Genomic DNA, 25,166 nt, shown 5'->3' with positions numbered 1-25,166 from the left:
GGGAAAGAGCTGGAAGGCTGCAGCAGCCCTGCTCCAGAGGCCTGGCAGAAGCCTGTGCACTGCCCCATCAGACATGAATGTAAGCAGGTAGCGTGCTGCTCCAGCTGGAAGCACATTCTCAGGGCTCATTGCTGGGCTCGGAGAAGTTGGAGGGAGGTAGGCAGATTTGGTGGTCTGTTCCCAGCTGAGGCCACACTGCTCACTCTCCCACTCCTGTCAGAACAGATTGTATTTAAGTAAGAACAAGTCAGCGAGAGAAGAGCTGTCAGTGCTCAGCCTTGTTCTGACAGAAGATCGTGGCAGTCTTGCTGATGAGCTGCAGCATGCAGAGAGAAAAAAATCCTCTCTATTCACCTATCACATGCCCCAGGCAGTGCCAGTGATCTCCTCCCCCTCCCCAGCTCCTCTGCTGGCCTTGCAGAAGCAGCAGTGCTCCATTCTGTAAACTGCAGTGACCGGACAGAAAGGTGCCGTCTCCAATCTAGCATTCATTTGATCTGCCTGACCGTTCCCTCGCACACTGTCCAAACCATGTTGCCTGGTGGTGCCCAGCATACTTAAATAAAGTCATTCATATACAAACCTCAAGCCTCCTGGCCTCATCTTCCCCCATTTACATTTTTAATGGGGTAACAGTGTGTATTTCTCTTGCCTGTACAGAACTTGCTGCCTAATCCCTCCATGAAAATACACCTATGGTCCAAAACTGCCTTCCTGATCAGTCTGTTGTGCTGAGGTAGCACATTCCTGGCCTGTAACTGGTCTCCCTCTTAGGGTCCAAAGCTGCTCTCCCTAACGACCATTATTCTCAAAGTCTTTGTCACTGCAGACAGTACAGAACAGTTGAAGGGTAGAGAAACTGCAAGAGAGTAGGGAGGGCTGCCCTTAGTGAGCACAGGTCAACAGGAGTGACGCTGCTGACATGGACAGAGGTGGCTAACTTATGTGCTTGCTGAGAACTCATCAGCAAGCTTTGCTCCCAGGACAGGCCTGAGGGAATGGGTATGTGGTTCAGTGTGCAGGTCTGCACCTCCCCCCAACCTTTGTCACCCAGGGTCTTCAAGAGCAGCAGGGACAAGTGACTTACCTTCTTCCAAAGGCAGTAACTGATATAGCCCCAGCACCCAGTCTCACTGGAAAGGGATGCCTACTTCACCCTCCACTCCTTTGATTAATCTCATTTTCTCCCATGCACTATAGATTGCACCCCTCTACCACTGCATGAACCCAGAAATGTCAGATCCACCTGCTAGAAAGTCACTGAGCAGGAACATATTAGACCTGGTTCTCAGCCACAGACTGGCAAAGGCCAGAGTAAAACTGCCGTGCATTGCTGTCTTAAGACTTACACTGCCACTATTAGATAGCACATTCCTGACTGTCTACCAGCTGCAAATGGGTCAAGCAGCATCCTGAAGTAACTCCATTGCTCCTACTTCCCTCCCACCCCACCAAGGGACACTGCACCTGGGGCCTTGTGTGGTTAGCTGTGCCCACACCAGGCCAGATGGGGTGGCTGCCAATTCAAATGAGACCACAGCAATACATGAAAAAAATCGTATTTAATTTATGAAATGAATAATCATTCTCAAACTTTGTTAAAATCTACACAAATAACTTATGATTGAACCAGTAAGACCAACAGGAGTCTCACAAGAGAAATGTCTTGGTCCAAGACAGGAGGCAGCCATGTCCTGAGGCAAGATAGCAGAACTGTGGGCTGTGTCTGCAGAGGGAACCTGGTACAGAAGGCCTGGGAGGTGACAGAATGGATAACAGCAGTAATGTGAGCCAAGCTCCACCTCCTGCAGGAAGCACGGGGCAGTGCTTACCCATCCTACTTCAGCACATCGCTTCTCCCTGCCCACAGCAACCCTAAGACTGAGGAGACACTCCCTCATTTTGAGATCTCTGGGTAACCATCTGCCCCATCTGCTCCCAGACAGAGGAGTCCAAACTTTCCCCTCTCCTTGGCTCCATCACTCAGCAACCAGAAAAATTTATCAGCAGGGCTTTTTGAAGCACAGAAGATGTCTCTCTCCCTGACAGGTAAAATCTCAACCCTGTGACTGCTCTGCGTTATGTCTAACAGGCTTCTCAATGGAATAGAAGGCACAAAGCATGACCTGCTGTCTCCAGGCTTAATCTCCAACTGCAAGAAGGGAAGGCACTGAGCTGCTTCATGCAGGCAGCAGTGTCAGCCTTGGGAGGGGAAGCGTTTTGTCCGCTGTGTTACAGGCTCCCTCCCTGATCTGAACCTACCAGCTAACATGGGAAGCACTGCTGTAATTGTGCTCACTGCAAGGGGCTAGGGAGGGAAAGGATAAACACCAGCAACAAGATGCCATGAGACATCCAGGTTCTGAGCCCAGCACCTCCCTGTGCAAGGCCTCGTAGGAGGGAGCCTTGTGTTCTGTGCAAGATATTGTCCCAGAAACAAGCCTAAGAGCAGATTTGGTCAAAGAACCATGGCACTGAATGTGAGAGAGGTCTTTCCCACTACTGAGAAGGGCCTTCAGGGTCTTCCCATATCACCTCTTCTTCTGAAGTTAATCCTCCTTTGTTACCTGGTCCCTGAAGAACCTCTCCCTCCATTCCCAAAAACTACAGGGCTCTACAGGAAAGGCTTCCAGTTGCTCCCCCCTTTCTGCTCTGCCTGAGGGGCTGTGGGTCAGAGGTATGCCCAGGTTAGAATATCACACCAGGGATGCAACCCTCTCTAGCACGTGCTGCAGACCTGCCCTAAAATTCTGCTTTCTAGGACCAGCAAGGCAGGAATGCTCTCACTGCTGTAGCCAAGTGACCTATCCCAAGCCCAGTACATGCTCAACACTCCTCTGCTTTCCCCATGGCCACCTCCTGGGATGAGTAAACATCAGCATCACAGCACATCACAGTTAAATTGTAAACATGGGGGCTTTCCCAGCCAGCAATCCCTTCACTTTGCCAGCAGTCCCACACCAGCCTGGAACCAGAAGCACCGCCAGGAGCACAAAGACCCCTAGATCATTTTGATTTCTGGTGCTCGGCCTTGGCGCTGAGCCTTTACCATCTGCAGACGCTTCCCATGCAAGCTGAACTGAGACCAAGTGAAGAGCTGCAGCAGTGCACACGTGATGGGAACAAAGACGAGGAGATAAAAGCAGCCCTGGCGGAGAGTTGGCTCCAAGACTGTATGGGATTCCAGCTTCGGCTGGGCGCTCACCACGTTGCTCAAGGGGTTACGCTGGAAGATGTCATGGCCTGGGGTAGAAGAACAGTCTGTTGAGATGGGACACTGGGAATGCTCCTCTCTCCCAGTGACTGGGCTTGGAGATGCAGAGACCAGTCCCAGGCTCGTAAGTGAGAGAGCTCTGCATCCACCCAAAACACTGCGGAGGGCATTGAGCTCACAAGTCTGCCCTCTCCTACCGCAATGCTTTCTCAAGGGCACTTACCTGTGTACACAGAGAGCAGCCAGGTGCCTATCAGGGGGGCGAAGGTCTGTCCTGGCTTGGTGACCAGAGCAACCATCCCAAAAAGCAGCGCTGAAGCTGCCTGCTTTCTGCGGTTCAGTACAAGATCCTCATCCACCAAGTCAGTCACCACCAGGTTGAGCAACTTACAGGTCCCTTCTGTGAACACCCGGTTGCTGCAGGACAACAGGCAAAGCACTGAATAGAGGCACCAAGAAGTTAGAGGAGTAAGTAGGAGATCAGAGAAAGTGGAGAGAGAGATTAGAAAGGTTCCCTAACACTTAAAATAACACTTTCAGAAATCCTGGTTACTGGAGAGGAACGCTTCTAGCAATAACAGCCTTGTGTGCCTTCTAGTGATGCCTTGGACCTGCCATACAGAGAGGCGTGGGGATGAGACACTGGGCTGGGACTAAGAGGCAGCTGCAGCACATCCTGAGGGCAATCGCTCCATGCAGGCTGCGGAAAAAAAAACAGGAGCTCAGCTCAGCAGCTGGCATGGGCTGCTACCAGGCAGCCACCAGCCCTGCCAAGTCTTTGTCCTCTCACATGGCAGAGCCCGAACATTGCTGCCTCCCTCACTGCTGCCTGCACAGCCAGCAGATTCAGCACTGACTAATCCTGAGCTGGGAGCTGCTAGAGGGAGACACCAGAGCTGGAAGCCACGGTGACCCTGGTTACTCTTCCCTCTGGGAAATGGGGACAAATCACTTCCCTTCCCAGCTGAAGGGAAGCAAGTGCTGTGTGCATACCTTGCTATGAAGATGCAGAGCAGATACACCTGATCAGGTCCTGCCAGGAGCATGACAACACTGAGAGCCAGCTTCAGGAAGAAAAGTCCTCGGACTACAGCATAAACACCCCAGCGGCGGCAGAGGGACAGGAAGTAGAGGTTGTTGAGATGGGGGGCAATGTAGGAAACACCTGAATAGAGACAGCAGCACAGAAGCTTGAGAGAGTTTTAGTATCCACTATCCCCCCAGGACCCATACCAAGAGAGGACAAAGCTTGCCAACATGGGAGGACAGGTGATGCAGAATACCTAACCACCACCACCAACCCCCCCTACACACACACACACACACACAGAAAGCAGGGGTGCTGGTAGCAGATGCATTCAATTGTTTTTGTGGCACAGCACATACACTTCCTACAGAGGGAGGCTTTCTTCACCAAACTCAAGCAAGAGTTTTTGCCCAGTGTCATACACGGGCTGGGATTCTGTCTTGGAGCAGCAGTGAGACTTGGACAGTGTGACCAGAACTGGCCCACACAAAAACTTCCCAGGGTGACAATAGCCCTACAGGATGTCTGCCACAGACCTGAGGCAGCCTGGATGCACTCCATATGCCACAGAGAGGCACTAAATTAGGAGCTGTGCTCCCTGCTCATCTTTGAGCTGTATCTGCAGACATGTCGTACTGAGAACAAAATCTATGTGGAGTTGCAGAGTCTAGGCAGGATCCAGCACCTCACGCTCTCCACCACTAGAAAAAGACTCCACATTAGTTGTATTGTGCCTAGGAAAGAAGACTCAAAAGTGCCAAGGAAGCTTATGAGGTGTATGCATGTGTGAATCTTACAGCCCAAACACCTGTTTGTGAGCACGCTTCTCCCCAGCTGAATTTTACAAAGAGACAATCCAGACTCAGGCCAGACCCTAACTCAGCTGTTCCCTCCAGTCCCTTCTGAGACTCACCAAGGAGGAAGGATCCAGTAGATACAGAGATCTGGTCTGACAGCAGGTGCTCCAGGAACAGGGGGAAGAAGTTGCTGTTAAAGTGGCAATGAAAAACCTGTGAAAGCAGTGCACAAACAAACTGATAAGCAGCAACAGTAGTAAGACTGAACAAAAAAAGCTAACAGCCTCCTAGACTCTCAAGAGATGAGCCTTATGCCAAAGTATCACGCAGGATGGGCCCCAAGTACTTCAGCAGAGCAAGAGCTTGGCTATGGAGGTTATGGCATGGTAGGCTTTGAGACCACAGGGCTGCCTGGGGTCAATACCACATCCCAGCTGCTGAAGCATTCCTCACTAGCAAGCTCACAGAGCACACATGCAGTACACAGCACTGCTGGGGCAAGGAACAGCAAGGAGGTGACGACAGTGGCCACCTTGCTGGAGGAGGAGGCAGTGGCACAGCAAGTGGGAGCAGCAGCCAAGAGAGAGACCATAAGAAGGCTACAAGGCCCAAACACAAAGATGCAAACCAGCATTAAGAGCTTGCCTGAGGGGAACCGATTACCCATGGGGAGACGGAGCTCTGAGTTCAGCTCATTAAGCTCAGGAAAGCTGGGCAGGCTGACAGCATTTGGTAGTAATCGATGAAGAGAATGATAAATAGAAATTGCAAAAGCCAGATGGGAGGTAGATCCAGCTGGATGTAGTGAGAACACCGACATGAGCCTCGGGAAAGCCAAGCCAGCCAACTGTAGTCTGAACTCTTCCCATCACAAGCCGGGCCTGGTGTTTCTGCATCCCAGATGGGCTGTGCAGAGCTCAACCAGTCCCCTGTAACTGAGCCTGCACTGCAGAGGAGGGAACACCACACAAATGTGACCTGAGGACAGTTCCTGAACAAGTAGAGATAATGGCTACCAGGTAGCTGATGGATTACACTGTGCAAGGGCAGGAGGCTCTGAAAGCAAGCAGACATCAGAAACTCCCCATCCTTCCTGGGAAGCTGGCGTGCATTTGAATCACCCACAGCCATAACCAGCCTTCATCCTCCAAATCCCAGCACATCACTGCAGCACCTACCTGGATTAGATTCATGCAGACAAACCAGAGGAAGTTGCGATGCCGAGAGAGCTGCTGGAGATACTCTGCCAGGGTGATCCTCTTCTCCTGGGGAACAGAGGGTTTCTCAATGTATAGCCTACAGTGAGAAAGATGAGAGGAAGTAAAAACAAAAACAAAAAAAAACACCAAAAAAAAATAAAATAGTCCACAGCTGTGAATCCTTTACCACAAGCATAGAAAAGCCTTTGTGGAGATGCAGAGCTGTCCCTCCTCAGCTCCCATTCAAACCTTCCCTCTCCTTGGACCAAAACAGCAGAGTCCACAACAGTGTGAGGACAACACTCTGGAGATCTTCCAAATAACATTAAATCCTACAATTTCTGTTGATAAAAGCATTTGTGCATCAGCCACTACACTCCTACTCCAGATCCCTGCAGTTAGCTCACCTGGCAGATCCCATCAGGATCTGCTGTGTTAGCAGAACACAGTGCTAGTCTCTTGTTATAAGCTACAAGTGAGGCAGCCCAAAGAAAAGCAAAGGAGCTGAACTAAGTCATGATGCAGCTGGTTTCAGCAATATAACCAGGCAGGCAAAGTGAGCAAGAAGGTAAGAGGTATCTGCTTGTCCTACTCCACAGGAAATGGGCATTGAAGTGGTCTCATGCTCAAGCAGGAATACTTTAATGATAAGCTGCTTCTGACATATTGCCACTCACAGGCCTCAGTGGGTGCTCTAGATATTAACTCATTTCATGTTCCAAACACTGGATAGACCACACAGCAGGTCAGGGCTCTGCCTCCAGTTTGGGCCGGTGGTGCCACAAGATAGTTTTGTCCTGTTTTCAGAGGGCCTTAGAAGCCAAAGTGACCTCAGCCAGAGGTGATTCTGAAAACTGTAGCAACAGACAAGAACCACAGATAATTAATAATGGTCTGCCTTGCCCTGGATCTTCCTACAGTTTGCTGCAGTACATAACAGGACTCAAAAGTCGTAAGTTAAGCCTTCACCACCTGCTGGAGAATTGATGACACGTACTCTTTTAAGGTTGATTCCTGGTCCCCTTTTGCCTTCCCATCAGTCTCAAATCGCAGGCGGAGCAGCTGTGTGGACAAGGTAAAGCCAACGATGGAGAAGGCAGCCAGCACGATGCAGAATATGCGAAAGGAAAAGAAGTCTTCCTTGTTCCATACTGCATATGACATGAAGACAGAGAGCGAGCCTATGGCACTGAAGAAGGAGCAGTAGAAGTTGAGGCTAGTCCTGTCTTTTGCTGAAACAGCCAAGTCTGCAAGCAAGGCATTGTGATGGAGGTCAACCATGGTGAGAAAGCTGTCATACATGCAAAGGCAGAGAAGGAACTGCAAACCAGGATGAGCCCAGGCAACCCAGAAAGCCAGAAAAGAGATGGCAAAGAGGGGGCCATTGTGGCTTAGTGCCCTGAGCCTCTTCAGAACTACTTCTGGGGAGGAAATCTCTGCTCCTGGCCTGTAACAGAAGACAAAAAGCTTTAGACTCTTGAACAAAAACCAAGCACAATCATGCATCCTTTCTCTCTAAGAAAGTTGCTTATGATGCCCAGACATCAATACAGCTTTTGCTTATTGAACAAGTACCCACATCAGATAACTTCCCAGCTAGTCTGTGAATTCACAAAAAGTATGGGTGTAGGAAGCATGAAGGAAATATCTGTTTTTTTTTCCCTCCTCTAGAGAGTAAGGAGCTCCCTGATAATTCAGGTGGTGCTGCATTATTTCAACCAACACTTAAACCACTGTCACTAGATGCAGGAAGCCACACCATGATTGCCATTAAAACCTTGAAGTAAGCACATGAGAAATGCTAATGGCCAACAGGTCCATAATCCAAAGAATTTGAGAACAACTTTGAGGCACCCCAGGTGGAAATAATTATCCTTTCCCACCACCAAGCTTATTTTTTTTATTTAGAACATAACTTACTGCTGTGTACTAAGGAACACCCTGTCACTCAGCCAGCCAAACAGAGGGTCATTGAGGCTGTTCCAGATCAGAAACACCGTCTAGGAAAGAAACAGAACAGTGAAACAAAGCACAAGACAGCTCCTGGAGAAATGCACTTCTGTTACTGAATTGAGCAGTGCTGAGTTTGCACAGTGAACAGAGCACAGGAACCTCTTGTGCACCTCCTCTGCACCATCACCACTGTTTAATTCCCCTGTGACAACAGCCACTATCAGAGCAAACCCAGTGGTTTTTCACACCAGTAAAACACTCCAATGTTCCCATAGGAACAAAGTCCCCAGCTTGTTTTCTGTTTATGTAAGCAGGAAAAACTGCAAAGCCCAGATTAGCACTCAGAGGACTCCCTTGTTTCCTTTTCAAAGAAGAATGCAACTATCACAACAAACGCCCTGCACACAACAAGAACCAGTCTGAGCTTCAGAGAGCATTACAAGAGTAGGAATCCATGCAAAAGACCAACCTCTCCTATCCAAAAGGACAGTTTATCAATCTTGTAAACAGAGACAAAGGTGTCCACGTAGTAAAGGAGAAATACATTGTGCAAAATGGAAACAAACAGCGAACAGGACCCATAGATCACTGCAGTGGGCAGATGGAAGAGACAAGCCAGCAGCCGCAACCCCATGACGATGGGGTCAGCATCCAACTCCATGGATCACCTCCATTTCAGATGGCATGTCTTCTCACAACACCTGCTACATCTTTGTTGGGGCCAATCCATCGTTGCTCCTGTAAAAGAGAAAAAAAGAAATAAGCAATACAGATTCAATTTATTACATGAACTTAGTTGAATGAAATTAATTGATAAATCTTTGCCAGCACAGATCAGAATTAGTGTTGCTTTGAGGAGTTGTTCAGAAGTGGATTGGATGGGATTTATGAGGCTGGAAGCTGTCTGCTGCACTAAAGCTCTCCCATTAAGCTGAGGCCAGGCTCAGGGTGCAGCTGTCTCTTTGTGAGCACACTGTCCCTGCCCTGTCCTTTATACTTTAATGTTCTTTGTCAGCTGATTAGTTCCTTCCATCTCTTTAAAGGCAAGGTTGCAGGAACAATCAAGCTACGTGGCACAAACAAAGCAGCCTTCAGAAAACAGACCTGGCCACTGACGTTTTTAGGTACCGTGTAAATTTTCAGCCAAATAAAAGTGACAACAGCTCTGATGTAATCGCACCCATGCATGCTGCTATCCCCAGGCAGTCACAGCTGACTGCACCTGGACTCACTCAGACAGGAGGTGTTTATGGCAAGTAGCATTGCTGCTTTGTGGTAGGAAGAGATACAATCAGAATTTGATGGCACACGGCAGACACGGTGCCATCATGCAACAAGGGCTACCCAAAGTCAAGTAGCAGCTGTCCAGCACATCTTGGGACACCCTGAATGTTGAAGCTGAAATAGAGATGCTTCAGCTAGGCAGCAATATGTATGGAAGCAAAGCAAGTGGAAACAGTAGTCACGTCCTGGAAGAAGCCACTGTATGTTCACAAAAGGCTGAGGCAGGAGGGGAAGGGAGGGAAGGACTGCTCAGCCAGCACCAGCCACAGCTCACGGCTAGGAAGCCCATCCCCACAGCAGGACATCTTCCCATGACAGAGGCCCATGCTCTTCAGACTGAGCCCCCTCTCACACTCCAGCTGCTACAGACCTAAGGCAAAACATAGGACACCTCTTTGGATGGATGCATTTAGTATCTGGTGAGAAGTGAAGGGCTCTTAAATCAGCGTCAGTCAGCTTCCCAGCCTGGGCCATCCCAAAAAGCTCCGTTCACATGACAGGTGACAACAGGGTCGCTACCTCAATGCTGCCAGAAGCAAAATGAAGGAGCTGATGAGCCTTGCAACTGCCAATGCAGCCCTCCAGAGCCAAGCACCCTGTTCAGACACATCACAGAACTGTTTCACAACGCAGCGTGTCTGGAACAGGAAATGACGCACCAAGTCAATCCTCTGGGCTTGCAACATCAGCCACAGCAAGCCCATGCAGAAACAGCAGATCAAGGGAAGAACAGCTGGGTATGAAAACTGATGAAACTCCAGTTCCATTCAAGCATTTCCCAGAAGCCATGAGTCTGACCACTTCTAGGCAAGATTAGAAAAACAAAAGATATCTGTCTGCTCTGCTCGGTCCAAGGAATTCCTCGTAATTAGCCCAGCAGGAGCAGGCACAGCATTTGTTCCAATCAATTACATCACTAGATTGAAACGGCACATCAACCCTGCTAAAGTGACAGGCTCAATTGGATCCAACTGCAGAGCTCTCATGGGACTAAGCCATCACACCACATCCCACCACACCAAAACCCACAGCCAGATAAAAGGATGACGCTGCTCCAGAGGGACTTCAGCCAGACAATGAACAGTTATAGGTGTAATTAAAGACAGACATGCTGACAAGCATCAAAAGGAAGTTGCATTCCATATGGTCATGAATTGAAAAGGAATCAAGAATTTGTGATGGATAAAGATAAAGGTTAAGAAGAACAGAGCTGGGGCAGCAGACCCACCCGTAAGCCCCGTGCCTCTCACCACAAACTTTCTGCAGGGGACTGGCTCGAGGGCACGTCATGCCAGCAAGTACTGGGCACCTGCAACAACAGGGTTGAGCACAAGGCACGTAACATCATTTTGGACTGTGTGAAAACTCAGTGTGCCCAGATCTCTAGCACTGTATGCATATCTAAGCCAGCTATGGGGTTACTGCAGAGAGGAGAGCAAAAGAGGGCAACTGAAGTGATGCAGCAGCCGCTGGTGGAGGAAAGACTAAACAGCTGGGAGCCATCAAAGCAGGGTCAAAAAGCTCAGAAGGACACAGAGTCCCAAGCACAGTGGGTAGAGGGAAAGTGGAACAGATCTGTGCCAGGATAAAGTAATTAGCAGGAAATCAGTTCTGAGTATCTGGAAATACTGGCAGGTACCAAATGTCTGAGATGTGCTGTCAAGTGAGGTTGCAGGGGTGGGTGGCAAGTTGAAAGGATTAGACAAATTCTTGGAAAACAGCTGTACGCAACACATGGAAGGAAACAGTCAGGGAAATCCCCTCTAGCAACCTTCATCTGAGAACTGTGCATGCTCATGGTGCCCCAGCACACCTCGTGCACACCCAGGAGACTCACAAAGTAACAGCAGGGAGCTGCTCTGCAGTCACACCAGAACTACAGGGAAACGAGCGCCCCGAGCTGAGCCTGAGCTCCTCACTGCTCAGCCCTGAAAAGTTATCGCTCTCTTCTACTTCCACACTTACAGAAGTGATTAGCTGCTTTGTTGCTGGGACAGAGGCAGGGCTAAAGGATATGACAAAGCTGCTAAAAGCCTCAAGTGTTACTAACAGTGAGCGGTACATCAGATCCAGCACGGCCAGCTCTGATGGCACGGCCAGCTCTGATGGCACAGCCATTACCTGCACACTAACATGGACTCGACTTTGCTACTCGAATCCTGTCTGAAAGCAAAGTGAAAGCAAAGCCAGGCTCAGTACTTGCACTGCACTCTGCACACATCCCATCTGAATGGCACTTCACTGAGCACAAGCTGCACGCACCACAGCTGCTCAAGTTCCCAGAGACACCTTGTTTTCTCATCCGTACCATGCAGTGCTGTTTAAAAAAGGTTAATTCCACTTCCTCTCGTCCTTTTCCCCGGTAACTCCCCCACAGATGTGCCACCCCCGCAGCCAGCTGACATGTGTAAGTCATTTCACTTTGTTGAGATAGTTGTTAAAGCTTTTTTTTTTTTTAAACTCCCTCATCTGAAAACATGCAGATGAAAAGAAACAAATTATAGTAGCCATAAAAAAGCAGATTTTGTCCCTACATCCAAAGCGCTGTGTTATTTAAGCTTGCCACAGTGGTATTTTCATAACCTTGGGACGGAGCATTAGTCATGGAGAATTTCAGAACTTTTCAGAATTAGGCTTTAAGAAGTAAGGGGGAAAGGAGTTGCAAGAGGGAGTAATAATGCACAGCCATAAAGGAACAAGCTCGTAAATTAGAAAGCAACCAGCCTTTACTTCAGAACGCTTCCACCTCCGCATCTGACATCTGGCATTGCTCCTGCCAGTGACGTCTGCAGATCTTATCTTTTTTGAGGAGGATGTTTGAACACCATCTACCAGGAAAGCATTTGTTTGAGCGTGCTGACAAAGGGCAGCTGGAAACACATTGCAGTTTGGGGCTGTTACATCTGTTTTAGCTTCCTAGTCAGTTCACAGCTGGGTTCACAAGCCATTGTGCCCCACCACAACTCAGCAACCCCTGGGCTTGGAACAGACCAGCTCCAGCACTGGAGCCACACGTGCCACACCTGAAGCCACTTGTACTGAGTTGGCAGCAGAACCATGCATGGGCATCTTGGCCCAGTCCAGTCCTTGAAGCAGGGCCAGACAATTCCTGTACACTGAAGTAGCCATCTGCAGACCTGACCACAGCAGCAGCAAGACTTTCCAATGCATTCTGCACTATGTGAGCAATACAGGAATATAGTAAATATCTCAATAAGCCTGTCCTTGCTCCAGCAGTCACTACAGTGCCTCTGCTGCATATTCTGGAGTTTGGGAGGCTTACTAGCTAAGACCAGCTCTGTCTTTCCACACCCACAACACAAAAGACCCTCAGATGGGATAAGCAACTCCAGGGGGGCTATTTCTAGATATTCCTTAAGGTCAGACATGCCAGGGTTGCTGCTGGTGGTGGTGGTCCAACCCCATTCCCAAAGAAGCCAGGCTGGAACCAGAATGATGAAGGAGCTGCTGCTCCCTGCCCTGGTACAGCACAGCATCAGGTACATTAACTCCTTCCAGGCCCCCAGGATGAAGGGTGACACCTTCATCCAGAAGCAGCACAGTTATGGACTTCTTCACCTGGACAGGATGACCAGCCAGTGACAAGTTCTTTTGGTGAGCACTGACCTCAGGTCCCCTGTTACAGGTGGGTCTATCTGCAAGACCAGTTTGTCAGCAGCACTTCTAGAATTTTAATAATCTGTTTCCTCAGATAATCCACTTGCTAAAAGAGGGTCTCCATGGGGCACAAAATACTGTGATATGTAGAACCAACCAACAGCAGACTCCTAACAGCCTGGTATCAAAGGGTAAAGCAATGAAGCCCCCACAAATTCACCACCTCCTGGGCCTGACAAGGAAACTCACCACTCTGCTGAGCCCCGTGGGGGTGTTTCCCAGCACTATTTACCAATTCAACAATGACAGATAACATCACACACAGTTTGGACAACACCCTTCTCGTTACAGGCAATCGTGTGCCTCCATCAGATGCTTCCATCCCTCCTTCTGAGTTCATGCATGTAAACAGAACGACCCTGCAGACAATAATTAGATAATTAACATCTCAAACCAGCTGGTAGTTTCAGCAGCACCGTGTTCAAGCCGAGAACTGTAGAATCATTAAGGTTGGAAAGACCACTAAGAACATCCAGTCCAACTATCAGCCCACCCCCCGGGCGCTATAACCACATCCCCCGGTGCCACACCAACCCTTTTCCGGACGGTGACCCCGGCCACAGCTCATCTCCCCCGCAGCTCCCGGAGGGGCCGAGCGAGGCCCGGCCGCGTTGCAAAGCACAGGCCAAGAAACGAGATGCGAGAACCCCAGCTCCACTGCAAACGAGCACGCGCCGGGCCGGGCCAAGCCAGGGGCTGCACGGCGCTGCACGGCACCCCACAGCCACCCCCCACTCCCGCCTACCTGCGTTCGGTACCGGCGTCGCCCCACCGAACCGCACATGCACGCATGCGCACCCAGCAGCTCCCCGACCCCACCCCGACGCCATCTTGCGCCCTGGCGAACGAAGCCACCGCCATCTTGTTCGAGGGCAGCTCGAGGAAGGGGAGTGGGAAATGACCGCCTCACTGCTGCATTTGCGTTAGCCCCTCCCCGGAGGTGGCTTCCTCAGTGGGACGGGCTCCGTAGGGCCCTTCTAGCCAGGCACGCTGTTTGCTCTATGGCTGCTCGGAACGCGGCGTGCCTGGCCTCCAGTCGCCATGGAAACGGCGAGCTCTGGCCTGAGTGCGTCCTTCCTATGGCCTTTGTCATCAGCTGCATAGGAACACCTTCCAACATTCGTGTTACATTGCGTTGGCCAGAGCATAAGAGAAAAAGAGTCTGCAATTGTCTTCTACAATTCCAGATCAACTTTGAGCACTTTCTCTGGAGCCGGAGGTGTAACACTGCCTTGGCCTCTCCTTGCAGCCCTTGCTCTGATCCAGCACTGTTTTCTACAGAACAGAGACAGGACCCCAGTCTCTGCGTTTTCAGAAGCACCATTGCACCCTGTTACTTCCTGCTCCTCTTGTACCAGCAGCTTCCTAACCGCACGGCTTTTATAAACTCGTGGAAGCTGGCAGTTAGTTGCGGTTCTTGTAACTAAGGGAGGGGCGTGGAGGCGTTCAGCCCAGCTGCAGCCCGTGAAGGCAGCACAGGTGCTCGGGATTGGCCCGCAGGACAGCAGAGGTACAAACGTGAGCTGAGCCCTGGCTCTCCATTTTCTACCTATAGGGGTCTTCCCTTAAAGCTGTGTGCCTCCTGTCAGCTTTAGCAGCCTGGTGGTTTCCTTCTGTTCCTCACCTGGGCACGCAGTGTGGGAGGAGGGCAGGTGCTGCAACCCTGGCTACGGCTGCATGCTTCAGCAAGGTGTGGTGCTGTGCCTGAGTCCTCTACCTGGTGTGTCACAGAGTGTGTTGCTAAGAGGAGGCTGCAGGAGGGAAGCTGCCTTCCCCACGTCAGGTTATCCTGCTCTTCCTGGCTCTTGATTCAAGCAAAGGCATCATCTTGGCTGGGTTTTTTTTCCTGAGTGAGTACGCTCAGAATCTCATTTCTGCACTTATCTGTATACTAAAGACTTAACTATGTTGTTGTGGCAAAACAATACTGCTGCTATGAGCATGCAAGTGAGCAGGTTGGAGCTTTGTTTGGGTTTCATTTCCCTTTCACTTCTGCGTGCCCTCTGCTCTCTGATAGAAGCAAGTCCATGTGCAGTGGTACAGCTGGCTTGGGGGTGTTGACTTATGGTACTGCTCCAGCCTGTAACTTTCTGAGTACCTCCTGGTTGTGGAAGATGCTACTTTAAGTTATTGTAGCGATAGGATATGAGCCCTTCAGTTAAGGAAAATGACATAGATCTCTCTGAATGTTTGTATTCTTGGAAACAGGGCTGCATTTTCTCTTCCATTAAAAAAAAAAAAAAAAATCAGTAGCGCTACTTGTAAACTATGTTCTGGTTGTGCAAAGGCTTACAATAGGAAGTTAGAAAAGGTGTATGTATATTCTGTAGAACCTAAGGTCAGCAGAAGCTGTAGCTGTTTGCCCTAAGGGTGCAATAACAGCAGTATTCCCACAGCAACTTTATCTCAGAAGCTTGAAGTTAAGCTAGAAACATATCGTGGGTGTCTGAAAACATCTTTCTGTAAGAGAAACTTGTTTTATGAGCTAAAAGAATGACGCGTACAACTCCAAATTCCAGAGATAATCAGTTTCTCTCCCTGTCTGGGCACTGATGCTATGGAGGGTCCATTACCGTGAGTTTCTCTTTCCTTCTGTCTCAACAGTGCAACTCCTACGTAGGAAGCAGGGAACGCGATACCAAGTGCAGTCAATACACACAGCTCAAGTGCAAGTGGCTTGCTGTGGTTGGTTGCTAGAATGCAGCAGCAGAGGAGACCTACTGTGAGCATGTAGTTACTCTGGAGAAACAGACTTAGGCCTTTGCAGCAAGCCAGAAGGCTCCCCTAAGAAGACTTATAGGGTAAAATCTTGTAATCAAACAGCTGAGAGAGCAGGATGGTGCAAAAGTACAAAGAAAAGTGTTTAAAGCACATTGCTCTGCTATGCAAACTGTTTACATGCAATAAAGAGGTTCTGTAAGTAACTGGAACTAGGAAAGGGAGCCAAGGCTGAAGCTGAAAGATTTGTTTTGGTGTATGTGAAGTCAACAGCTGTGGTTGGATAATTACAGGGGAGTCTGAAGAAACTCTTAGAGGGCAGAACCTTGAAAGGCCAACCAGACCATATCAGTAATGCCATATAAGGCTGAGATTGCCTAGGTAACGGTATCAGGAGGAGTAGGCTTGGTTATGGATGTAGCAACACTGAGACCAATGGGGAAGGAGTGCTTAGGGGTGGATTGATTGTTTGGGAGGAGATCTTCTGGAGGAGCGGAGGCATGAGCAGGGCAAAAATGTGAGTACTGAAATGAGAGAAACTGGATCTTAAATTAGATGAAAGAACTAAGGAAGGTAGGATTGGCTAAATGCAGGAATGCAGACACCTATGAATGGTGGAAGAGCCTGAGGACCCAAACCTGCTGGGATGCAGAAATGGCCCAGCTCCTTGAACAGCCTGTTGGACTCAGTCAGGCCCCAGTCAGCAAGATTTGGTGTGGGAGGGCAGAGCAAAGGAGTGATGGTTGGAGGGAAGGGAGATGCACCTGTAATTCAGTGTCTGCAGTATGTGGTTTGTTAAAGCTTCTGATAAAGTCTTTAGTTGTGCACAGAACAAAACAAATAACAGAGTTACTGGTAGTGTGTTGATAAGGTTATTGATTCTTCAACCGACTTATTGGAGTGAGCAATCCGTAAAAGTTAGTCCATTGGATCAGTTTATTGGCACTGTAATCTAAATGAGGAGAGCTACCTGTAGAAGGGACAGCAAGGGGCTCATCCAGGATCTCTCAGCTTGGAAGCTTGAACTAACTGATGTTGAGGCCTTCTATCTGAAGAGGTGTGCGGATGAAGGAGATGGGCAGCAAACGAACTTTATGCGATGAACTTTGGGAGGAGGAGGAGGAGGATGGTGTGCTGTGTGCCAGCTGCTCTTTAACGTGGAGGGGACTCTTGGGACCAAGAATGCAATGAAGTGCAGATTAAAGAAAGCAGTGCTGGAAAGCAGCTTTTAGAAACAGGGCTGCCTCTGGGAGAGGGTTTGGGTAAGAAACTGGTGGCTTCTAGGAAGGCAGGCTGGGATCCTGAGATGTGAAGAGACCTGAACTCAGCTGAGGAAAATGGCTTTGATGCCAAAGGTGCCCACAGGGAAGGTGAAGCTGCTGGTGGGACTTATAGCCACTCAGAAACCAAGCCATGGGGAAAGGAACTGTGCAGAAGAAGGAGGAGAAGTGGGTTGGTGTGTGTGGGTGTGTGTGTGTGGCCAGCACTGGGAAAGCTACCCCAGAATCTATGTGGAGAGATGAATAGCAGTAGTGTTTAGGACTGCTCTGGTTGTAAGCAGGGCTGACTGGGAGCTCTGCTGATGCAACCCTGAAGTGTGGCTTGCTTCTTCTAGTGCTGGCAGTTCTGACACTGTGTTATCCAGCAGCTGCAGCAAGAGGAGGAGGAAGGGGGTGGCTGCTCCAAACCTCCCTTAGCCTGCAGTCAGCTGCCTTTTGACTGCTAGCAAGGGCAGAGGTATGCAAGGGAGTGGCTCTTGTATCATCAAAGTCAAGAAGAGGCTTGCTGTGCAATGATGAGGACTTTTCCTGATGCTTTGATCTCATATGGAGCCTGGGCTTTGCACAGACTCCAGATGCCAGTTCTATACTAGATTTCAGCGTTTCTTGGAATGCTGCTCTGAACAGCTGAAACAGATCTGCTTCCTCTTCAGAAGGTCTTCGCAAGGGATGACCAACATCTTCACTGCTATTGCCATGGCTGCCAGCACCAGCTGGAGCCCTCTTTGTGGTGCAGCGCTCTTTCTGGTCAGAACTCAGAGGAATCTTCTGCCTTGTTGCCTGTCCTGCAGACAAGGTGAAGGTGTCTGCTGCCTTCCAGCTTGGAAAATGAGATAAGGAGGGGCTGCAGCAATACCCACCTCCTGCAGCACTCCTTGAACCCAGATTCCAGTAAAATATCCTGATCAGGTCCTCAGAACAAATGAGCAAAACTGCCTGAATTGGTGGGTTTCTCCTGATTCTAGTAATAATGTCACATCTAATCTTTCAAACCTTTTCCACTCTGTAGATCTACTGCTCTTTGGGGGAAACGTTAGGCTTTCATTCCAAGTACCTGTGTGTCTCTGCAAAGCCCTTTTATGCCTGGTGGCTGTTTTCAGACCGCTTTCAGTATCAATTCTCTTCCTTCCCACATCGCTGCCAGATACTACAGGGGAGTGTGTCAAACAGCCTCACCCCTCTTCTGAGAAGTGAAGGCTGCGTTCCCCTGCCCCACCAAGTTTCCGTCCAGAAATATCTTACAGTAATTGGTGTGGAGGGGCACTGTGTAACAGCTGCCTGGAGGCTGATTGCTGCTACATGCACTGTGGCTTTATAGGAAATGTGTTGTGCATATTTCTGCACGCCCACAGTGATATCCAGGGCACAAGCTTGAAGCAGCAAGCTCCTCCTGAGTTGCCTGCTTGGTTTCAGCTGCTGCACTGCATCAGCTGGGGTGCCTGCCTCCCCTGCTGCACCAAATTCCTTTTAAGATGCTACAGGAGTTCATCTCTTCCAGAAGTACATCTTCGTGATGCCTCAGGGATGATGTGGGAACCTCTTGGGAAAGTATTTACTGCCCCTTGGAGGGCTTTGCTGGAACCATGTGGGTTTACTGTTGTCTTGGAGAGTGTAGCAGAAACCTGTGATGCTGTTTTTTTTTCCTCTTGGGAAAAGGGGCAAAATATGAAAGTGCTTGCAGGATGAAGAAAGCGTGGGAATTTGTGCTCCTAGTTAAAAATTAAGACCCAGAAGAGCCAGCTTGCCTGCTCTGTACCAAGCTGTTGTGCTTTACTGGAATTCCTGTGTTGCTGCCAGGCACGTCTGGCTGAGTGAGAGCATTCCCTCTGGGAAGATATCCAAGTGCCCTGTCCTGCCAACTGGTCCTGCTGATGGAGGAGCCAAGTGTTGTATTGTGCTGCATGGGCTCTGTGCTGCTTCCTCTCCCTCTGACTAAGAAGCACCCAAGAGGCCTATCCTGGAGTAAGATTTTCTTCTGAGACCTTGACCAGAGAGAGTGATCTTTTCTGGCAGGCAGGAGAAGGAAATGACAAGGGAAAAATAAGACGACTCATTGCTTTAATCCTTTCTCACAAGCTATTTCTAGCTACCAGGATAAGCATGTGAGACTGTCACCAGAGCTTTGGAGTGCAAATCTGAGCCCACGTGCTGGGTGCACTGTTCCTCTGGGCAGGAACAAGCTGCTATGATCACCCTTGAGTGGAAAAAACCAAGCATGCTGGGATGCTAAATTGATTTTGACACTTGGGCAAAGTGGGTCTTTTGTAGGGACAGGGCAGAGCTGCCCATCCTGGGGTGCTGGGGAGATGGGGATTGCTCTGCCCCTGCTGCCTGGAGCTGTGCTCAGTCTGAAAGCAAAGTGCCTGCTGCACCTGTGTGCATTGATGTGCACCGCGCTCAGGTCCTGGTGCATGCTAACATGCATGGCTCTGTTGGCTGGGAGCATGTAGGCAACCTTCAATTGTCTATTTGAAATGAATGAGTAGGTTTGATGGTAATGTCTCTTTTCCAGAGACACTGAAGCTTCCTTTAAGTTTTCTCACTTTTTTTTTTCCAAGCAAGGCTTTTGTGACTTTGCCAGATGGCAAAGATTTTGCAGAGTCTGCTCAAAAATATAGAGATTAACTGGAAATAACTTATGACTTCTTCATCCTCTTGGTTAGGGGAAAATGTTGCTCTTACTGTGCTCGTCCCTGTACCTTTGGGGGGTGCCTCAGAGAAGTGGTGACAGATCTGTGGATTTTTTATTTATTTATTTATTGGTGAGGTGGAGAGGAGATCAAGGCAGGAAGAAAGCCAGAAAGGTCTGAAAGTTGGGGTGCTGGAACAGCTGAGGACAAAAAGCAGCTGAAGGGAATCTCCTGATCTGCCTTGGTGAAAGCAACCTGCAGACATGCTACAGATGCTCCTGTGGTGGTCCAGTGGCACAACCTCTATGTTGGTCAGTGCTGCTGTCAGGCTCACTTCTCTCAGAGGCCGTGCAGTCCGGCATGGGTTTGACTGTGTTCCTCTTGGGAACCTTCTCATTCAGCTCCAGCCAAGTGGGGCTGAAGCCTCTTCTAGCAAGGTCAGAAGAGCTGGAAGGGCTCGAAGGGGGAAGAACCTTGTTTCTTGCTGGTACCTTTCTTACTGGTTTGTTCCTTGTTGCTTCCTGCAGGTGACTGCAGCTCCTGGGCACAGCAGTGCCAGCCCCTCCACACCTCCCCTGCGCTAGCAGGAAGCTGGTGAGCGCTGCTGGCTGCTCCTGGCTCAGGAGTAGAGAGCTGAGCCCAGCTTGCCCTTTCATGCTTAGGATCTCCAAACCCCAGGGAACAGGCCTGAGGGTTCTACTGAGGTTCTGCAGAGCTTGACACAAAAGTGAAGGAAGGGAACAGGTAGCAGCCTGAAGAGACAGGTCAGCCTTGTTGCCTTTCCTTTCTCCCACCACTGCTCCTGAAGAGCAGAGGAGGGAGGTGCATGCTGTTGGGTGCTTCCTTCCCACACTTAATGCTTTCACAACAATGGAAGTAGAAACAGGTGAAGAGGAAGAGAAGGGATGGCTGGGGCTGGACCCCTCTTCCAGGGAGTGCTACTTAAATTCGTATTTTAGTTTTCAGCACCTGGCTTTTGGTGCCTTCTGGCTACAGGTGGTCTAGCCTTCCCTGAAGTCTTACTTGCTCAGCTTCCTTATGAGTGTGGGAGAATTTTGGGCAGGCTGGCGCTGGTTCTGAGTGCACTTGATCTGTTGTATTCTCACTCAGCTCTATAGGGTATAGCACGACTTCGGTCCAGCTGTGTTTTCTAAGCCTGCCTCTGGAAACTGGAGCAGCATGAGGGTCAATGTAAGCAGTACACACTGATGCAATGGTGAGATGAGCCACATTTTCAGCCTGAGGGTGTGAGGCTGCAGACAGGCTGGAGCAGGAACAGGACAGCACTGGGCTGCTGTGGAGCAGAGCTATTGACAGCCCCTGCAACTTGCCCAGGCAGCTTTGCAGGTTCCCCTGGGGCTGGAGCACTCTTTGGGTTATGTCAGCTGTCAGCACCCTGCTCAGGGTGATCTGCTTCCAGGGATATGTCCTCAAGTCTGTGGTTGGGCATGTGATTGCTGCGCTGGAGCTTTCTCATCTGCTCTCAGTCCCATCTTGTTCTCCCTGTTATCTCTTCAGTTTGCTTCTTTTTGTCAGCTGTCCTGCCTGTTGCCAGCACCATCTCACAGTGCTCAGGCTGCTTTGGTGCAGGAGGCCCAGGAGCCTGGTGCCTGCTCTCCTCTTCCCAGACATCTACTGTGCTGGGTAAACCTCAGTCAAGGCAGATACAGGCGTTATTGTATTGAAGCAGCTTGAGCCTTTATTTTTAAAGGGCTATGACAAAGTACTGTAGACTTCTTTTCCTGTGTTCCTTTTTGGGGAGTTTGGCAGTTGTGGTGAGCTCTGGCTCCTGGGTTGCAGCTGTGTGAAAGGGGCAGAGCCTGGTCCAGGACTGCTTTGCTGTTCAGGGGCTGGGCTTTGGTTCTGCCCTGAGGCAAAAGCAGGCTTCAGCTAGTGCAGATTGTGGGCTTCAGGGGACAGGAACACCTTGTGCTGGTTTAAAAAGGAAAAGCTGCCATTGTGTAGCACCCAGCATTGCTTCTAGCAATTTCCTGGGGGCTGTCAAACCTCTTGCTGGACTGGAGGAAAGCACTGAACAGAGGGATAAGTTTCATTTACCCTCTTGCCTCAGGTGAGAGTTGCTGGCATGTGGCCGCTCTGTAGTTAAGGGTGAAGGTTCAGAGCAGTGGGGAAAAAAAACTTGTTGCTATGTGCATGGTCTCTCCCCGTCCGGCAGCAAGCTGTTTAAAACAAACACAAACCCTAAGCATGTTGTATGTGTGCATTCCCTTCCTGCTCTTGGGGGAGAGAATGAGTCATGGGAGGACATTGCTCAGTACCCTGGAGGGTGATCTGGTCCTCTGAGGGCAGGGTTGGGACAAATTGAGCTGTGGGCTGGAGTTCCTCAGGGTAAATGCACCCTTGAACATGAATGGTAGCCAGTGAGACCAAAGTGAAAAGCCTCTACGTGAGGACTTGCCAGAGGAGTTGTGGACGTGGACACAGACCTACCTGTTTGTATGATAACCTGCATGAATGGGGAGATCCTTTGATTAATCTGTTGGTTTGCATACAGTGCAAGGTGCACCCCCCTATTCAGCTTGGTTTGGGAGCATGTAACAATGTAAAGTTTTTCTCTTCCACTCCTGTCCTCACAGCTGTTGAAACTCAGCAACTGCTCTGGCCAAGTATTCCTGGAGTAAAGCCCCAGCTCCTGTACCATGTACCAGCCCAGCTTTGTACCGCGGGACTACTGTCCAGCCATGATCCCATCTCCTCCCCACACCTACCTACCACTGCGCCCTGCGAGAGCGGAAGACCCAAGCAGCTCCACGATGTTCCCTCCCATCTACATGCACAACTTCTACAGCCGCCCCATGACCTTTGTGATAGACAGAAGCAGCTACCCTGACTATGTGGGCAGTCAGGTGGAGTACCACCACTTGTACAGTGCTTCCAACCCCTACTTCCATCCGTACTATACCTGGCATTTACCCCCTGTGGTCCCTGTCCCACTGTATAATCCCTATGCAAACTACAATCCCTATGCTGCCTACCACAGGTCAGACCACTATCGAGACACGTGGCCAGATGGCTTCACCATGAGAGGGGAGCTTCAGTGGGGGAAGCTTGCAAAGGTGTTTGGACCAAGGAAAGACCTCCCAGAATTTGTGAAGGATGATCTCCGGAGGGTTTACGGCACCTACCCACGGACCAATGTCTCCATCACCTACCGGAAAGGGGAGTTCTTAGTCAAAGCGGACCCCAAGGTAGGAGAGCAGGAGTACACAGTGGAGAAAAATGTCATCCAGAGGGCTCTGACCCCCAGTGCCAGTGAAGCAGATGACAGCAGTGAGGACCGCAACAGGAAGAAGAAAAAGAAACTGAGACGTTGATGTAGTTGGTCACACAATAAACAGATGCTCCGCAGCTCCAGGGAGTCAGCTGGAAGCTAGGAAGCAGCTCAAGCAATGGGTGCCACTGTTCCCCATGGCTTTTAACTCCTCTGTGTCCCTCACAAGCTTATGGTAGCTTCTCCTGTTTGATGCACAATGCCTGTCCTGTGAAGAAACCACCTGGCACTTGTCTGTCTGTCAGATCAGCTCTTTGGTCCTGGTTTTGGAATCCACTGGTTTGGTTGGGTGGCCATGGGCTGGGAGGGGATTCCCAGAGAGCAGCCCCTGGTGAGATGGCCCTCTTCATACACTGTCCAGGGGGAGGTCCTGGGAGCTGGATCCCTTTCTGGCACTCACCTGAGGAGATAAAATTGGATTTCCTTCAAGTTGAAGGCAGTGCAAGTCCCAGAGGGGAGAGGGGTGCTCTGGAACTGTAAAGAATATCTGTGTATCATCACTGCTGTTTTATGGATGTAGCACTTATGTACTTATGGTGTGATGCCCGCACACAGCACTTTGCTGCACTCTGGCAGAAGATCTCCGTGTCCTGATCCTCTTACACTTGGTAACCTTGTGCTTGATCCTCCTGGCCATGTGTCCTGGCTGAAGTGGCTGCCTGAGGCTCTCTCCTGGGTCTGACCCAGCTCTGGCTGGGGGTGCTGCCTTGCTGCAGATAGCAGAGCTCTGTGTCCTGTGGCACCTCTGCAGCTGCTCTCCTGGGTCTGAGAATGACTTGCTTGTAAACTTGTGCTTTTTAAATAATTATAAATAAACAATTCAAAAAAGAATGCAAATAGTTGTTTCTGCTTTTTAACTGTGAATGTCTCTCAACCTGTTCTGGAACCTTTCTACAAACTCAGGATCTTGACCTGTGTGGTTTGCTCCCTTCAGGTGTAAGTCTCCTTGCCTTGATGGTTGGTAATTGAGCCCCACTCCCATCAGTGGGGTGCCCCAGAAGTGTAGCTCTCTTCCCCCTGTAATTTTCTTCCAACAGGCTGTGTGGGAGATGAGCATCCCAATGGAAGGAAAGAAAGGAGTGCTCCATGTCAGCATGTGGATGGAGACAGCCTCTGAGAGTGCATATGGAGACCCTTGCTGGCTTTGAATTACTATAGAGAAATGCAAGTGGATTTTTTCTTTTTATTTAATGTGACTGTTCCATTTGTTTCTCTGAAATGGGTGAGCTCTGCTGCCACATGAAGCAGTGAAAGCTCTGAACCAGAAAAGCTGCTACAGAAACTTGAAGCTGCTGCTGCTCCCTAGCTGTGCTGTGAGCAGTGGGGCCTGCTGAGTGGGCAGAGGTTGGCTCTGCCGATGGCTGGTGGTTATCCCTTCTGAAGGGCAGCAGTTTAAGCAGTAATCCCAAAGCTTGCACTTCAGATCCTTATGTGGCGATGCAGCAGTCAGATATGGTGCTGCAGGTTTTCTCCAGCATCACAGAGCTGGTGCAGGTGAAGCTGGGCTGTGTTAGGTGAGTTTCTGCAGCAGGTGCAGGCAGCACATCTAAGGGACAGAAGGGGAGCAGGGGGTTGCCTCCTGACGGTGGTCAGATGCTGCATGAATTGCCAGGACCTGCATCAGTTATCTGGGAGAGAGACATTTAGGATGTTTCTGCTGACAGTTTTGTAACATGGTGTAATGGAAATTGTTCCCCAAACTTGGCCGAAGCCTCCCAGAGTCATACTATGGACGGGTGGAAAGAGCCAGTTGTGTCCAGAAAAGCTTTCTATGGAATAATGCTGCTGATCTGTGTGAACACTTGGCAGGAGCACTGCCTGTCTCTGCTCCCACAGCCTGCCATGACCTGTCCTGCTGGGGACAGCCCAGGGAGCAGGCATGGCCCATGGCTTTAGCCTGATCTGTTTGTCTTCTCCATGTTTTATTGGGTTATGCTGCCCGGAATCTGATTTCTAGGCACACCCAGGCTGCTGTGTTGACAATGAATATTTTTAGCACAGGCTTACAACCATCAGGAGGCAGCAACGTTTATTTCCTTAAGTTCCATTCCACTTCCAGATGGAAGAACCATTTTATAGCAGGGCTTTTTAGCC

General features: G+C 49.8%; 2 protein-coding genes across 10 annotated transcripts; one reads left to right on the top strand and one right to left on the bottom strand.

Annotated features, from left to right (window-relative positions):
• Positions 1-1,543: 1,543 nt before the first annotated feature.
• On the bottom strand, positions 1,544-14,466 carry MFSD13A (major facilitator superfamily domain containing 13A). 6 transcript variants are annotated; one of them, XM_048944869.1, is made up of 10 exons: positions 13,898-14,466; positions 13,342-13,511; positions 8,660-8,928; positions 8,158-8,237; positions 7,235-7,684; positions 6,217-6,334; positions 5,155-5,251; positions 4,208-4,379; positions 3,438-3,631; positions 1,544-3,243 (listed from the first exon to the last, which is right to left on the bottom strand). In XM_048944869.1, exons 3-10 carry the CDS (start codon positions 8,849-8,851, stop codon positions 3,002-3,004), a joined length of 1,545 nt encoding a protein of 514 aa, XP_048800826.1. In that variant the 5' UTR covers positions 8,852-8,928; positions 13,342-13,511; positions 13,898-14,466; the 3' UTR covers positions 1,544-3,001. The 6 variants fall into 6 exon arrangements, with proteins under 6 accessions (XP_048800826.1, XP_048800829.1, XP_048800825.1 ...); XM_048944872.1 differs by having other exon boundaries at positions 8,859-8,928; XM_048944868.1 differs by lacking the exon at positions 13,342-13,511.
• A 112-nt stretch (positions 14,467-14,578) lies between these two features.
• On the top strand, positions 14,579-23,903 carry C5H10orf95 (chromosome 5 C10orf95 homolog). 4 transcript variants are annotated; one of them, XM_048944879.1, is made up of 2 exons: positions 14,579-14,662; positions 22,378-23,903. In XM_048944879.1, the coding sequence occupies exon 2, from the start codon at positions 22,441-22,443 to the stop codon at positions 23,113-23,115; it is 675 nt and encodes a 224-aa protein (XP_048800836.1). In that variant the 5' UTR covers positions 14,579-14,662; positions 22,378-22,440; the 3' UTR covers positions 23,116-23,903. The 4 variants fall into 4 exon arrangements, with proteins under 4 accessions (XP_048800836.1, XP_048800835.1, XP_048800834.1 ...); XM_048944878.1 differs by lacking the exon at positions 14,579-14,662 and adding an exon at positions 14,682-14,842; XM_048944877.1 differs by lacking the exon at positions 14,579-14,662 and adding an exon at positions 14,682-15,002.
• The last annotated feature ends 1,263 nt before the right edge of the window (positions 23,904-25,166 follow it).

This window comes from Lagopus muta, chromosome 5 (assembly GCF_023343835.1).
Source record: "Lagopus muta isolate bLagMut1 chromosome 5, bLagMut1 primary, whole genome shotgun sequence".
NCBI classification, from domain to species: domain Eukaryota; kingdom Metazoa; phylum Chordata; class Aves; order Galliformes; family Phasianidae; genus Lagopus; species Lagopus muta.
The sequence above is the reverse complement of the archived record's forward strand: the minus strand, read 5'-3'. Positions and strand labels throughout refer to the sequence as shown.

What these genes read in the sequence shown, in the direction of transcription:
- C5H10orf95 (XM_048944879.1), top strand. Translation starts at nt 22,441, where the DNA reads ATGTACCAGCCCAGCTTTGTACCGCGGGACTACTGTCCAGCCATGATC.
- MFSD13A (XM_048944869.1), bottom strand. Translation starts at nt 8,851, where the DNA reads ATGGAGTTGGATGCTGACCCCATCGTCATGGGGTTGCGGCTGCTGGCT. An exon ending in CAGGAATCAACCTTAAAAGA is followed by an intron (nt 6,335 to 7,234) that starts GTACGTGTCATC and finishes TTCTCACTGTAG; the next exon opens with GCTATACATTGAGAAACCCT. An exon ending in CTCTGCATCTTCATAGCAAG is followed by an intron (nt 3,632 to 4,207) that starts GTATGCACACAG and finishes GTTGTCCTGCAG; the next exon opens with CAACCGGGTGTTCACAGAAG.